This window comes from Ptychodera flava, chromosome 14 (assembly GCF_041260155.1).
Source record: "Ptychodera flava strain L36383 chromosome 14, AS_Pfla_20210202, whole genome shotgun sequence".
In the NCBI taxonomy this organism is placed as follows: Eukaryota; Metazoa; Hemichordata; class Enteropneusta; family Ptychoderidae; genus Ptychodera; species Ptychodera flava.
The window spans coordinates 15,951,820-15,969,008 of NC_091941.1; the positions used below are offsets into that span (position 1 = coordinate 15,951,820).

At 36.5% G+C, this 17,189-nt stretch overlaps 1 protein-coding gene across 1 annotated transcript in view; it reads left to right on the forward strand.

Annotated features, from left to right (window-relative positions):
- LOC139149545 (uncharacterized) overlaps window positions 1-17,189 on the forward strand; it is a 149,056-nt gene that overhangs the window by 103,962 nt on the left and 27,905 nt on the right. The window contains exon 11 of the mRNA XM_070721354.1: window positions 112-405. Coding sequence (XP_070577455.1) covers window positions 112-405 — 294 coding nt within the window. The remainder of the gene's footprint in view (window positions 1-111; window positions 406-17,189) is intronic.

A 17,189-nucleotide genomic window follows, 5' to 3' on the forward strand; every position in this document is an offset into this window, starting at 1 on the left:
CAGCGCCATTAGAGTATGTGATTCTATAAATCTGAAGACTAAAACATCTCAGTTCTATGTGAGTCAAAAGTCATACTCTACTGTTTACAAGACTTTCTTATTCATTCACAGGTAAGAAAGATTCCAGTGGCATTTTCAGCAGGATGTTAAAACTTCTTTATGGTACCGGTGGTAAGGATAAAACTAACAGCAGTGCAGCAATGTCTGGAAGTAAAGAGGAAAGGAGTGGTTTAGTTGCAGCTTTGGGTGAAGAGTTGCCTATTTCTGAGATGTCTAGTGGTACAGTAATCCCTTTTAGTACAGAGGAACAGACTGGTTTAATTGCTGTTGGTAGAGGAAAGTTGTCTAGTGGCCCAAAGTCCTCTGAAATGTTTAGTGGTACAAAAATGACACATGGTAAATCAGGTGAGTAACAGTTATATTTTTTTTAAAAGTGTCAGAGTTTCTAAAAATCAACATAGCACTAACATCTCACTGATATTTTCTTAAGGAGTTTCAAAAAACAGACATAACCTGTGTTCGCACTGCTCATTCGCCACATTCGCAAATGTGAATTGAAATCCAAAGTGGCGAAAACAATCAATCTTAATTCACCACTGTGGCTAATAGTGACAAATTTTATTAGCCACAGACAAATTTTATTAGCCACACATTTAACAAAAACAAAGCTTTCTATAATGCTACAATCTTCAGTGTCAGTTGCATGCACAACAAGAAATTATTAACACTGAAAATTACATGATTCTTGACTGCTATGCAAATTGACAGCAACACGGAACGTTGGGACCACAATTAAAATGAACAACAACACGGAACGTCGAGACCGCAATGCAAGTCGACAGCAACACTGAACGTTGGGACCACAATTAAAATGAACGACAACACGGAACGTCGAGACCGCGATGCAAATCGACAGCAACACTGAATGTGTGGACCGTGATTAAAATGAAGAACAACAACACGGAACCTCAAGACTGCAATGCAAATCAACAGCAACACAGATCGTTGGGACCACTATTATAATGAACAACAACGGGACCTTGAGGACCGCAATGCAAATTCACCTTAACACTAAACGTTAAGACGGTGATTAATATACAGGCTGTAGACTGGCCAACAATTTGTTTCACTAGACATGCATGTAATGTACGCACCTTCTCATCAAAGGAAAAGCTGTGACCCACTTTGTTGAAGGGTCACATCTCCGTATAACTTTGTAACAAACAGTCCTAACTTCACGATGCCACAAAAAACGAGTTGGTAATTTAACCCTAAAATATTTCTGGCTGTGTAAGTGTGTTCGCTGTAAATTTCTGAGCCAGACGACGGTCACTGACCTTGGCCTTGTCAAGAGCGGCAGGTTGAAGGCCGCCTTGTGTGGCTTACGTAATTATTTTTATCTTTCTGTTTTTGACTTGTAAAATATATTCACTGACATTGAAAATTTGGTCAAACAACAATTTAATCGCGAGTCTCAGAGAGTTAAAGGAAGTCAACTTGTTCTGAAAGTTGATTGTGAATCCGTGACCGTGGGACATAACAATGCGTTTTTCTAAAAACCCATGATGTTAATATTTGTGCAAGTAATGAAATACAGGTTGTGTACTTCAGTTCAACACCAATATATCGCCTTCTTTGACATGTTGAAACCAGAAGTAGCATCATTTTTTGTGACTGCTACCTGTTGCATTGAGGTACGGTATTACGAAAGCGGTGGACATGCCAGCAGTGGCTGAGTCATCTACACCATGAACCAGTCATAGATTTGATATGGAAAGTTCAGTGATGATGTAATTTTTCAAGTTGACAGATTTATCATATGGACACAAATTTGGACTGTAAGTTAGCGCATACTTTATAATCGAGTTTGCCTTTGACCCAACACGTGATCAGTGCAGTGAGTGTATGCATATGTATGTGGCGAATGACGGTAGAATAGTCAGAAATGTCTACTCAAAGAGGGGCCGTGGTCTGGTTTTTTATTTGCTCTGAGTTGCGGTCAGTTGGTGGAGATTCCAAACTAAGACAAGGTCATTAGAATGTAATGCAGAAAAAGTCAACATGTATTACCTGAGGTCTGCATATGTGTTCGTGCACAATTTTTTGGGAATATGTTCTTGGATCATGGAGGTAATGTCGCCCGATCTACTGTCATAATTGTATGACATCGCAACCATTTTTGAAATAAAACAACACTGAAAACCTGTGGTGACATACTGGGGCGTAATCTTTATTCACTGTAATTATACATTCAGATGCACTGAGGACTAACCGTTCATAATACTATGCAAAATTTCCGAGTTTAACAGACATGTAAAACACCATCACTGCATCAGAAAAAGATGTTTTGGGAAATATTTTGGATCTCAGACTTTATCAGGTATGCAATATATAATCAGAGATGGACATACTGTTTTAATGATCGGCATCAATAAGTTGGGATTCTGGGAACAGTTTTTGAATGTCAGACATTACAGTAAATGTTTTGACCGACATTATACCAGAAAAAGTCATGTTTTTTCAGCCCTTATTTCAATCAGAACAGGATCAAAGAATTTTGAATGTGGGACTTTGTGGGATGTCCACCCACATATAAAATGTCAAGAGAAGTTGACGGTTTTTTTTTGTTTTTTGGTCGTAATAAGTTGGATAGAGAACAAGTTGGATAGAGAACAGTTTTGAATGTCTGACTTCTATTGGGTATGGACAGACATGAAACGCATTGGGTAAATTAAGACATACTTTTTGTCCGCACTACATTTGAAGTGGAAATAGTTCTGTATGCCAGATTTCATGAGGTATTGATACAAAACAGATCAAAATAAATTTGGCAGGTGTAGCAATTTCCCTCCAGTCAGTTATAGGTAATGTTTCTGGAAGTAGCAACATTGTACAGCCTCTTCTGTTATGTTGCTGCTGAGGCCCGCGATGACTCTTAGGGAGTCATCATGGTGGTCGGTTGTTGTATTAACCTCAGCCACTTTTTTCAGATGTCAATGTCTCTTTGCCTCCTTGCTAAATTTCTTCTTCGGCTTCTATGTGGATGGTATAGTAAGATAATGTTTGATGGTATTTGTTGGAGAAAAATGACAAAAACTAAAAAATGTTGCGAAAGATACTCTACAGTATGAAATGGCATGCTCTCTGGTGCAGACAATTGCCTGGAAATGAACGAATACTGGCTTATTGGACTAGGCATCAACAAATATTATTATTACGGTTTATTGTTGACAGATGGAAGTAATCCTGGTGTTTTGAGAAGCAACAACACGGCACTTATATGTAAATTACACTGATGTGTCACTCATGGGGATAATGCAAATAGCGTTGCAAATGTGTTGACAATGTTTACAAAAGCTCCCAGATTTGACATGGGATTAGCCTCATGCATTTGTTTTGATATTTATAAATCATAAATTACACTGAAACAATCACTTATTAGCTCACATGTTCACACATGGGCTAATGTTGTAGCGATGTCTGTCTGTCTGTCTGTCTGTCCGTGTGTCTGTGTGTGTCTGTGTGTGTCTGTGTGTGTCTGTCTGTTTGCACGATAACTCAAAAACGCCTGAACAGATTCAAATCAGATTTGGTACACAGGTACCATATGCTACTTGCAAGAACTGATTAGATTGTGATTTGTGTGGCTTGCCTATTAATGAAGTTATGCAATATCATTTTTAGTCCTTTGGCTAATTTGGCCCAAAGTACTAATGTGATGACGCGGCCTCTGTTGTTGCATACAGTGGGCCGTATGCTGTGGACGCAGGTATCTCAGAAACGCTTCAGTAACTTTTTCTGAAATTTGGTCTGGTGGTCATTTTGGCATGTATCTCAAACGGTCTTTTTTCTTTTTTTGATTGAATCATTTTAAAGTCACTTTTTTAGCTTTTTTGTGAAAACCACTATTTTCAATTTTTCCTCAAAACCACTGATTTGATTATTGTGATATTTGGCATGGGTGTTCGTATAGTTGAAATGCCGTCAGAATGTTCAAAATTTGGTGATACATGCCTTGTATTATTTTTAAACAATATTTTTTATCAATTTTTATTTTATATTTACTTGATTTTGACTCGCTTTCGTTAAAGCTACCGTCTGCGCATGCGCACAACTCTAGGACAAAATCTGAGTTGAGAATCGAATCGGACGCCATCTTGTTTCTCGGTGTGGGCACATTTTTTACTTTGTGAACGTTTCACTGTGCATTTCAATATATTCTATAGTTATGACGTTGACAGTGATGCACTTTTGCGGCTGTCGTGTATTTTTTGGTACGAAAGGCGCCTTTGATCGACTGAAGAATGATGGTACCGGCAGGCATATCAGTTCTACTGAGGAAGTAAGGCAGATCGTCCATGTAGCCGACACGAACACGAAGTGTCTGTTACCGGCTACCAAAAACTATGAAAAATAGTAAAGAATGAGCTACAAAATCAATATCAGTTTTAAGTTAAAGGTAGAATAAGTCTGTGCCTTTGTATAAAATACTATAAAAATAGTAGAAAGTGAACAACCAGCTGAAAGTTAGTTGAGGAGACCTTAACTGCATATCATTTGCATCTCATTGTCGGCTACATGGACTGTGTGCCGGAAGTAATCCACTGGCCCGCATAGGTCAGGGACTCACTTAGGGGAGAACCACTTGATTTGGGGGGGGGGGGGTATGGACGATTTTGAGAAAAAAAATTGTCACCAGGTGAAATAAAAGAAAAAAATAAGCCTGTAATGGCTTGAGAAAAAAAATTATCATAACAGACAGAAATAAATAAAAAAGGAATTGTCATAATGCAGTTGAAATGAGCAAAATTTTGGAAATTCATTCTCATGTGTTCTTTGCTAGCATGCTGCCATAGGCAGCGCAAATGTTTTTACCACAAGCAATTCTCATGTGTTTTTCTTTCCCGGCACTTATGATATAAGCATTCACTACTTTACACCTCAGTGCACTCGATGTTTTCCTTCCCTTTTCTGACCCAAGAAATCATATTTCTGGATTTCTGTTGCAATATCTCAATGGTACAGGCAATATCTAGATGGGACTATTTGACTTCTGTACATTGTGAAAATTGAAAACACAAGACAGGAGTCAATAAACTAGTGTAAAAACCAATATATTATTCTCTCAACATAAATATGTTAGAAAGATTACAAGTTGTCAAAGAAAAATTGAGGAACAACAAATATAATGAAATACAATGTGTGAGCCTTGTTTCTCTGACCACAAAAGATAACATCTCCCCTGAGAACTTAAAAGGAATTGACTGTTATAAAGAAAAGCAGGTATAGTATTGATCACTGTTGATTTGCCAAAAAAGTGTTCTATAATTTAAAGTTGTATATATACTAGACTTTCCATTTTGTTTTCATTCGTTGGAATGTAAAATGAATGTATAAAACCATCCTGTGATATGTGAAATACTGGCTTAAATTTGAAAAATTGCACTGCTACTCCATTTGATAAAAAAATTGATGCAGGTGTGACAGTTGAAATTAAAAAATGCTGTCTCTCTGACAAAAAAAGTTCCCATACCCACTTCCTGCATACCCCCCCGAAATCAAATGGGTCTCTCCTTAATATGCGCATGCGCATATAACAAGTTAGCGTTGTATTGCAAGGACCAGCTCCTGGCAAGGACTTTGAAAAATCAAACCCGACGCTGTCTTGTTTCTCGGTCTTGTGCGAATTTTGACATTTTGAAGCTTTTAGCATTTATTTGATGATGTTTTGTAAATATGAAGTTCACGGTGATTGTATTTTTGTTGCTGTCATGTATTTTTTTGGCACGAAACGCTCCTTCGTTACCGGCGAATGGACAGTCCATGTAGCCGACAATGAGATGCAAATGATATGCAGTTAAGGTCTCCTCAACTAACTTTCAGCTGGTTGTTCACTCTTTACTATTTTTATAGTATTTTATACAAAGGCACAGACTTATTCTACCTGCAACTTAAAACTGATAGTGATTTTGTAGCTCATTCTTTACTATTTTTCATAGTTTTCGGTAGCCTGTAACAGACACTTCGTGTTCGTGTCGGCTACATGGACGATCTGCTGAATCCATTGCTTTAGCGAGGCAATCCCACCGGCGGCCCGTTAGTAATAGCTGGGTGAGAGCGAGAGAATTCGCTCTGTCCTTCTACCTCCATGTCATAACAAACTAGCGTCGTTTTATGTTGGTGTACTGTCCTTTCGACACAGCGATAACTTTAAGTTTTCTGTTGCTTATTTTGGGTAATGTCGACAGTTGTGCATTGATTTTGACATCATTGTTGAAGACAGTGTGTGCTTTAGACTGTCGACAGTCCTCGTGCCTTCTTTTGACCGGATCCGGAGTCACTTGCGGTAGTAATCCAACGTACGCGATCGAGCGCCGAAGCATCATTGTTGAAGACAGTGTGTGCTTTAGACTGTCGACAGTCCTCGTGCCTTCTTTTGACCGGATCCGGAGTCACTTGCGGTAGTAATCCAACGTAGGCGATCGAGCGCCGAAGGCGCAAGGTCGAGTGCCGAAGGCACGAGCTTGTATAAATACCGAAAGCTACGCGAGACCAAGCAGTACAAGCGACTGGCGAGAGTCTATGTGTGCTTATGTTGACCGATTTACGCGCACTTCAGAATCACGGCATAATCCGACATGGTAATTTGGCATGATCATCAGATCATACATGATCCGAGATTGCACTTTAGCAAGGTCACGATAACTAATGTTGTTTGTTTCACTGTGGTTTAATACCTATAGGGCCTATTTCCACTAAAAGACTATTAGAATTTCCTCCTGGCTACTGTGAAATCGTGCACTGGCATGCATGTAGTTGTCAACATCACTATGCTTGAATGTAGTAGACTCTTACTATGAATATATCGACTGTCACTGCATATTGCATATGTGTGCAAGTCACTCCATATCATATCAAAAAATGTAGTATTGCGACGTTTGAGCTGCCACGTGCACACAAGCCAGAATTTACAGTTTATGAGAAAGTTATCTTACATGTAAAACTCAGTTCTACTGTGAACAAAATGCAAGCTATGTTGCTTAATTATGGTGAATAACATAATATTTTGTACCTATCACCGTGTCAGAAAATCAGAAGGAAACAACCACTCAGACAAACTCTGGTCAGGATGATACTGTCCAATTTTAATATGTCTCTCGGCACACACTAGATACTCATGACTGTAAAACAACATTTCCATATAATTGTATATTCAGTTTTTATATTTAGTTTGCTTTTCACCATATTCTATGTCCTTCCCTGCACTACATAATTCAAAATTAAATATTGTTTTTTGGCCTATACATACTTGAGGGGTAAGCTTATTTAGTCTCATACATTAAAGATGCACTGTTGACCTTCAGAGTCCAAACTTTTTATCATTGTATTGTAGATAGGTGTACACTCCAAATACTAAGTACAAGTGTGGTGAGTGTAACAAGCAAATGTTTTTTAGTCAATGGCCCAAATTTATTTTCTATTTGATGGACAATAAATACATGTGTAATCAATGCCAACAATCCAGTTTAAGTAATTTGGTTTAGATTAGCCATTGTCCATTATATTACAATAGTTTGTGGCTAAATTTTCTCCCCTTCTGTATCATATAAGTTCACCGTTTCCTGTTTTAGATATTGTTGATCCTATTGAGTTCCATCTCTTATTCTTGATTCACTTTCACATTAACTTTCATTTATGTCAGATTTCACATTTATGGCAAATAATAAACAGTAAGGAGGCACAAAGGACGTCGGTGCCCCCGGGCCGCATGTTTTCCGTACAATGAGGGTGTAGACATATTTTAAGAAATACTGTGCCAAAGTTCATGAAACTTTTCACACATGACAATCTCAGAACATTATGATGATACTGTGAGAGTCATGTAAATTATCTGCTCATTTGCATGTTTAATGAACTTTTATTATTAGTGACATAACTCTGAAATTCCTGCACCAATCTTGATAATACGTGCAACAAATATTGCTCTGATATATATCTAATTATACTTAGAAGCATTGGGCAGTGTCAAGTTAATAAATAGCTCATTTGCATATTTTATGTTGTTTTATAATTAGTCATATAACTCCGATATAACTGCACCAAATTTGATGATTTCTGCTGCAGATACTGATCTGACTGACATCTAACTGTGGTGTAAATCACTTAGTAGTGTCGAGTTAATTAAGGGTTCATTTGCATAGTTAATGAACTTTGCAATTAGGTATATAACTCTGAAATTACGGCACCCAAGTCGGTGTAATCTGGTACAGATATTGATCTCATATATTTTAATTGTACTGACAAGCATTTGGCAGTGTCAAGTTAACAAATAGCTCATTTGCATATTTTATGAAGTTATGTAATTAGTCATATATCTCCGAAATAACTGCACCTTTAAATGTGATGTAATCTGCTGCAGATACTGATCTGACAGATATCTCATTGTGGTATAAAGCATTTAGATGTTTGGAGTTAATTAAGGGCTCATTTGCATATTTAATGAAATTTGTAATTAGTGATATTACTCAAAAATTACAGCATGACATTTGATGAAACTTGCTACAGATATTGATCTGATAAATATTTAATTGTACTGAGAAGCATTGGGCGTGTCAAGTTAATAATTAGCTCATTAACATATTCAAAAAGTTTTGTTATTAGTGATTTAACTGTGAGAGTACTGTGAAAAAGTTGATGAAACCTGCTACATATAATTTTATAACAGATATCTGATTGTTCATATTACCGCCTCACACGAGTGTCGATGATATTGGTATGAATCTGCTTTATTGACAGGAATATTGAAAAACATATTACAATAAATATGTCATACTGTATTATTTCATGCGTTCAGTAGTGTCTGATAAATGTCAATACATGTCGAGTCATCAGCAGTCAATTTCAATGCTTGATAACTAATTTTTTAATTTTGTCAAACTCAAAATCATTTCTTCCATTCAGGGGTCACATTAGTAGGCCAAGTTGTTCTGTTGAGTACTGTTGAGTCTGTTTACTGGATATCAAACATTCTGTGAAGCGAACTACTATTAATGAACCTGTTGTGAGCACCTTCATGTTCATATTTGGTTTTGAACTAGCGACACATCTCAGTGATAAAGCTTACTTTATGGCGCATTCTCAGAGAAGAAACAGAAAAATGACAGATTTCGTATTTAGTTATCTTTAAGGGAAGTTCACCTAGGCTAGTTTTTAGCTCCCATTTGCTATACCAAAGAGAGCTTATCTTATAAATCAGCTCACTTGCATCTCATTTACATGTCGTCTGTGTGTATGTATGTATGTATGTATGTATGTATGTATATCTGTCTATCTGTTAGTCCGTCCAGATCAAAAACTCCTAAACCGCAGCAGCTACCGTCTCAGTATTTGTTATATAGGTGCACCAGGGGTGGAGATGTGAATTTGTTCAAATGAACATGTCAGTGTCAAAAATATGTAAATAAGGGAAAAAGGAAAATCCTTCAAACTGCTAAAACTCATTAACCATTGGTCAGATTTGATTGAAACTTGGTATGTAGCTTCCTTTAGGTATTCTATATTAGGTGTGTATGACTGTGGATGAAATTTGAATGTTTGTATTTTTGGGGTAATATTTGGCTCCGCTGTCAGCGACGCAGAGCTTATCAAATAGGTTGATTTTCCATCGTCATCGTCCATCATCATCCGTCGTCGTCGTGCGTCAACAATTGCCTTCGCCTCTGAAACCGCAAGTCCAATTGCTTTTAAATTGTATATGCAGTTCACTTGGGGTGACTTCACTTCAGTTTCTTCAAATCGTGGTGAAATTGCCATATTTCTATTTTTGGGGCATTTTTTCGTGTTTTTGGTAAAAAAATCTACTCTGAAACCGCTTGTCCGATTACTTTAAAATTTCATATGCAGTTTACTTAGGGTGACTTCAGTCAGATTTGTTCAAATTGTTGTGAAATTTGCATATTTGTATTTTTAAGGCAATCTTTGTCATTTTTGGTAAAAAAATATTTAAAAATCTTCTTCTTCAAAACTAAAAGTCAGATAGCTTTGATATTTGGTACATATGTCCCTAGGAATGATCTATTTCAGATTTGCTCAAATTGTGCAGAAATATGCAAATTTGCATTTTTAAGGCAATTTTTGCCATTTTTGGTCAAAAAATGTATTTCTCAAAAAGTACTTGTCTGATAGCTTTGAAATTTGGTATACAGCTTTCTATAGATGAACTAAGTAATATATTGAATTTCTGATGAAATCTGTAATTTTGTATTTTTGGGGCAGTTTTTGCCATTTTTTGTCAAAAAATGTGTATTTCCAAAACTGCTCATCTGATAGCTTTGCAATTTGGTATACAGGTTCTTACAGATGAACTAAATGCTATTTATTGAAATTATGATGAAATCTGCAATTTTGTAATTTTAGGCCAATTTTTGCCATTTTTAGTCAAAAAATGTATTTCTCAAAAAGTACTGGTATAAAAGTTTCTACAGATGAGCTCAGTAATATATATTGAATTTCTGATGAAATCTGTAATTCTGTATTTTTTGGGCAATTTTTGCCACTTTTGGTCAAAAAATGTGTATTTCCAAAACTACTCATCTGATAGCTTTGAAATTTGGTATACAGGTTTGGTATAGAGGATGTAGAGCTGGACACACTGTCAGAATGGGTCAAATCTGTGAGGAAAATAGTGCTTGGCCGTATTGGTCGACTAAGATCACATGTTTGCAGAAGACCCTATTCTGTATTTAAAGATCCTGATGCTGTTAAGTGTTTGAATGATATCCATGACAAATATGTTGTCGTCCCTGCTGATAAAGCTGCCAATAACATTGTATTTGTCTGTAAGAAGTATTATTTTGAATGTCTTATAGACGAACTTGGTGTAACTAAGAGCTCCACCAACTCCACTTACAGACAATCAATGTTCAACAAATCTGAAATTTTGGCAAACCATAAGTCATTCATGGATATCTAATTTTAATATTACAACAAAGGATGACCATAATAAGTTGCCTAGCTTATACTGGATACCAAAGCTCCACAAAACACCTTACAAAGCTAGGTTTATCGCAGGATCTTCAAAATGTTCAACAACAGAGTTATCGAAGATACTGACTTCTGTTCTTTGTACTGTTAAACGGGGACTTCAATCATACTGTGATGTTGTCTTTTCTCGGAGTGGTATAAATCAAATGTGGATATTAAAAAATTCGAAAAAACTCTTGGAAAATTTGAAATCAAGATTTGTTTCAAAAATAACATCTATTAAAACTTTCGATTTTTCCACATTGTATACCACAATACCACATGATAAATTGAAAGAGCGCTTGAAAAACATCATCAACCAAGCATTTTTCTACAAAAACGGTTCACGCCGTTACAAATATGTGGTATTAGGGTATAATTCTACATATTTTGTTAAAAATACAACAATAACGCTAAAGTGTTTTATACCGAGAAAGACATTATCAGTATGCTTGATTTCCTCATTGACAACATATTTGTTGAATTTGGAGGACACATTTTCCAACAGTGTATAGGAATTCCCATGGGCACTAACTGTGCTCCCTTACTTGCCGACTTATTTCTGTTCTCATACGAGCCGAATTTATCCAGAACCTTATCAAGCAGAAAAAGGTCTCTGTAGCTCGTACTTTCAACCTTACATTTAGATACATAGACGATGTTATTTCATTGAATAACTCTGAATTCAGTAAATATCTCGCTATGATTTATCCTCCAGAATTGGAGATTAAAGAGACTACAGAAACGGCCTCTTCTGCTTCATATCTGGACATTTTACTTGAATTTGACTCTAATGGTCACCTTTCTACTAGGCTATATGACAAGAGAGATGATTTCAACTTAGTATAATTAATTTTCCACACCTCATCAGTAATATTCCACTCTCACCTGCTTATGGGGTATACATTTCCCAGCTTATTCGATATGCAAGAGCATGCAGTTCATATGGTGATTTGTAGAGAGACATGGCCATCTCTCTTTCAAACTGTTAAATCAAGGTTACACCAGAGCAAGACTTGTCTCTACATTCAAACGCTTTTTTGGCGGGTATCGCAAGCTGGTTGATAAATACGATATCTCTCTTCGACAAATGATCACTGATGGCATCGGTGACATGGGGCCTTAGTTAGTGACCACTACCTATCTGACTTACAGATTGATATATGGCGGGTGCCACATGTGGGGCAGGATGCGCTTACTATTTTCGAAACACCTGACATCACTTCTTGGTCTTCTGGCCAAAGGTCCATATATCTTTCTTTCATAATATGACTTTGTTTGTGTACCGTCTATTTACTGTCTGTTCTGTGCTGTTTTGTGTCTATGTTTACAACTATTGTCTTACAAATTTTGACCTAGTGTTATTGGATTATGGATTGGTATGATTGCGATTATTTTTCTATAGATGAACTAAATGATATTTATTTAAATTATGATGAAATCTGCAATGTTGAATTTTGGGGCAATTTTTGCCATTTTGGGTCAAAAAATGTGTTTCTCAAAAAGTGCTGGTCTGATAGCTTTGAAATTCGACATGCGGGTTCCCACAGATGAATTAAATTTGATCTTTTGAAATTATGATGAAATCTTCAATTTTTATTTTGGGGGCAATTGTTGCCATTTTTGGTCAGAAAATTTTATTCTCAAAAAACTACTCATCAGATAGCATTGGTTGACATGTTCCTAGGGATAATCCGATGTGATATATTCAAAGTATGATGAAATCTTCAATTGTGTATTTTTGCAGCTATTTTAGCCACCTTTTTCTTGCCACTGAAATGAGCTATCAAAAAGATTTCCACAACATCATCAACATGTGTCAAAAACAGTTATTCTCTACATAAACACAGCAGATCTATATCGGCCGCTAGGTCGCTTGTTTTTAGTTTTTAGTCAAAAAATCGTGTTCTCTGAAATGACTTGTCCGATTGCTTTGAGTGTTGCTATCTATGTTCCTTGGGATGACCTCAGTCAAGTTTGTAAAAATTGTAGTAAACTTTTGTATTTGTAATTTTGGGGCAATTTTCCCAATTTTTGGTCAAAAGTTTTTGTCTCCAAAAATTATTCATCTGATGCCTTTGATATTTGGTATGCAGGTTCATAAGTTTGATCAAAATGTGCTGTATTCTAATTCTTATGAAACTTGCAATTTTGTATTTTTGGGGCAATTTTTGTCACTTTTGGTCAAAAAATGTATTTCTAAAAAACTACTTATTTGATAGCTTTAATTTTTGATATACAGGTTTCTAGGGTTTATCTTAATATGATACATCGAAATCAGGATGAAATTGCAATTTTGTATTTTTGGGTAATTTTTGCCATTTTGGTCAAATTTGTTTCACAAAATGTACTTTTTTAATAGCTTTGATATTGAGTAGAAATATTCCTATGGACAATCTAAATTTAATATGTTCAAATTATAAAGTCTTCGATTACATATTTTTGCAGCTATTTTTAGCTCTCATTGTGTACACCAAAGAGAGTTTATAAGGTGAATCATGTCATTTGCATCTCATTTATCTCATTTATGGACTCTGTTGAAGGATATGCCAGGAAATGGGCTAAAAGGGAGGATGTAGAGCTAGACACACTGTCAGAATAGGTCAAATCTGTGAGGAAAATAGTTTGTGGCCGTATTGGTCGACTAAGATCACATGTTTGCAGAAGACCCTATTCTGTATTTAAAGATCCTGATGCTGTTAAAGGGGCTATGACATGCCCATAACAACCGAACGTAAAATCACTCTTTGGGTCTTGAAGTTAGCTTACGTCACTGTCTTGCATTGCGTATCGCCCCCTTGTCCACATAAAACGCAAGTAAAAGTTACGGGTGGGCGTGTACCCCTTGCCCAACTTCTTCGACTTTTTTCGGCTTTTCGAAGTTGAGCCGACAACTTATCTTAATATGGGCAAACAGTCTTTCACACCTTTGCAATCTCATGTCCGTAAGGGTGTGTGGCTAGGGCTTCCTTCGCTCGAAACGTTCACCCAGCGTGCAACGCACCAGAGAACATTGTAAGCTTAGTGTTTATAGTTTGCTATAATGACATGGTCTTTTCAGGAGCTCGAGATCACCGACGGTAACATGTCGCGTACGGTCAATCGCCTTGCCGATCTAGTATAAAATAAAATGACTTGTCTGGCTATGTGATTAGGTATACTATGCTTTCGTGCCAATTATGGCAAATAAACATTACAAGAAGGGTGACAGTTGATGTCACATTCTCATGTATAGGGAAACAATTGTGCGACAGGAAGCTTCCCATCTCTCTCTTTACACAATCGTGAACGGTGAAGACAGCGATTCAAAATGGCGACCCGACAATGCGGGGGATGTGGCTACAAGCTTTCTTTGTTTTACTTCATCAAAACATGTACAAAATGCGCCTAGCACATCACTTTTTGTAGGATTCGTTTGCTCTTGAAATGCACAGGAACATGGGTCGATTGCATCATTTGCCTCGTGCTCCAAGGAAATGAAAGTTCTGTCAAAGGTCTACGTCCAAGACAGCTACACTCAGAGTGATAGTTTTCGGCAGAGTGAGTTTTCGGAAAAGGTAGTGAATTTCGCTCAAAGCCGTTTCATAAATGACGAGCCCTACGAATTCTTATTACCATACCTTTTGAATTTTGTTTTGTTTATCCTCAACTCTTAACACAACGGACGCGGTATTTAGGGCGTCGTACAAAATTGTTGACCCCGTGTTGAGTGCATATAGTAATCGGACTGCTATCGCAGTATTCAAAGGTTGAATTTGGAAAGTGATTTGGGGATAAATGTTAATAATTTGAAACTTGAAAACCGCAATTTTTATTTTCGATGTTTAAAAAACTGAATGTAAATATTTGGTGATAATTAGTTATGTTTAATAGACGACATAACCATATTTCGACGTGTTTGGCACTTATATACATTGTACCTACCGGACATATCGGGCTGCCTCTGTGTGTTGCTTTCGGCACCTTTAATCGTGTGGTCTGCCTAACTTCACCAAATTTGTATAGCCCGAGATAGCTTCTACTAAACAAACTATCCAAAACGGGACGGCAGTATCACTTCACTTAATATGAGGTCACTCAACTTGTAAAACACTAGCTATAAATGACCATAATAAGCTGCCTAGCTTATACTGGATACCAAAGCTCCACAAAACCTTACAAAGCTAGGTTTATCGTAGGATCTTCAAAATGTTCAACAACAGAGTTATGGAAGAATGACTTCTGTACTTTGTACTGTTAAGCGGGGACTTCAAGCATACTGTGATGTTGTCTTTTCTCGGAGTGGTATAAATCAAATTCGAAGGAACTCTTGGAAAATTTGAAATCAAGATCTGTTTCAAAAATAACATCTATTAAAACTTTCAATTTTTCCACATTGTATACCACAATACCACGTGATAAATTGAAAGAACGCTTGAAAAACATCATCAACCAAGCATTTTTCTACAAAAACGGTTCACGCCGATACAAATATGTGGTATTAGGGTATAATTCTACATATTTTGTTAAAAATATTACTAACGCTAAAGTGTTTTATACCGAGAAAGACATTATCAGTACGCTTGATTTCCTCATTGACAACATATTTGTTGAATTTGGAGGACACATTTTCCAACAGCGTATAGGAATTCCTATGGGCACTAACTGTGCTCCCTTACTGGCCAACTTATTTCTGTTCTCATACGAGGCAGAAATTATCCAGAACCTTATCAAGCAGAAAAAGGTCTCTGTAGCTCGAACTTTCAACCTTACATTTAGATACATAGACGATGTTATTTCATTGAATAACTCTAAATTCAGTAAATATCTCGCTATGATTTATCCTCCAGAATTGGAGAATAAAGAAACTACAGAAACGGCCTCTTCTGCTTCATATCTGGACATTTTACTTGAATTTGACTCTAATGGTCACCTTTCTACTAGGCTATATGACAAGAGAGATGATTTCAACTTTAGTATAATCAATTTTCCACACCTCATCAGTAATATTCCACTCTCACCTGCTTATGGGGTGCACATTTCCCAGCTTATTCGATATGCAAGAGCATGCAGTTCATATGGTGATTTTGTAGAGAGACATGGCCATCTCTCTTACAAACTGTTAAATCAAGGTTACACCAGAGCAAGAATTGTCTCTACATTCAAACGCTTTTTTGGCAGGTATTGCAAGCTGGTAGATAAATACAATATCTCTCTTCGACAAATGATCACTGATGGCATCGGTGACACGGGACCTTAGTTAGTGACCACCACCTATCTGACTTACAGATTGATATATGGCAGGTGCCACATGTGGGGCAGGATGCGCTTGTAAGTATGTATGTATGTCTGTTAGTCCGTCCAGATCAAAAACTCCTAAACCGCAGCAGCTACCAGCTTAGTATTTGGTGTACAGGTGCACCTAGGGGTGGAGATGTGAATTTGTTCAAATGAACATGTCAGTGTCAAAAATATGCAAATGAGGTAAAAAAAGGAAAAATGCTGCAAACTGCTAAAACTCAGTAACCGTTGGTCAGATTTGGTTGAAACTTGATATGTAGGTTCCTTTAATTATTCTAAATTTGGTGTGTACAACTGAGGATGATATTTGCGTGTTTGTATTTTTGGGTAATTTTTTTCAGATTTTAGTAGAAAAACCTTTTTACTGAAAGAGCTCGTCCGATTGCTTTGAAAGTTGGTATCCATGTTCCTCGGGATGACCTCAGTCAAGTTTGTAAAAATTGTAGTGAATTTTTAGTATTTGTAATTTTGGGGCAATTTTCCCCATTTTCGGTCTAAAAAATTTTTCTTCCAAAAAGTACTCATCTGATGCCTTTGATATTTGGTCTGCAGGTTCATAAGTTTGATCAAAATGTGCTGTATTCTAATTCTTATGAAACTTGCAATTTTGTATTTTTGGGGCAATTTTTGTCACTTTTGGTCAAAAAATGTATTTCTAAAAAACTACTTATTTGATAGCTTTAATTTTTGATATACAGGTTTCTAGGGTTTATCTTAATATGATACATCGAAATCAGGATGAAATTGCAATTTTGTATTTTTGGGTAATTTTTGCCATTTTGGTCAAATTTGTTTCACAAAATGTACTTTTTTAATAGCTTTGATATTGAGTAGAAATATTCCTATGGACAATCTAAATTTAATATGTTCAAATTATAAAGTCTTCG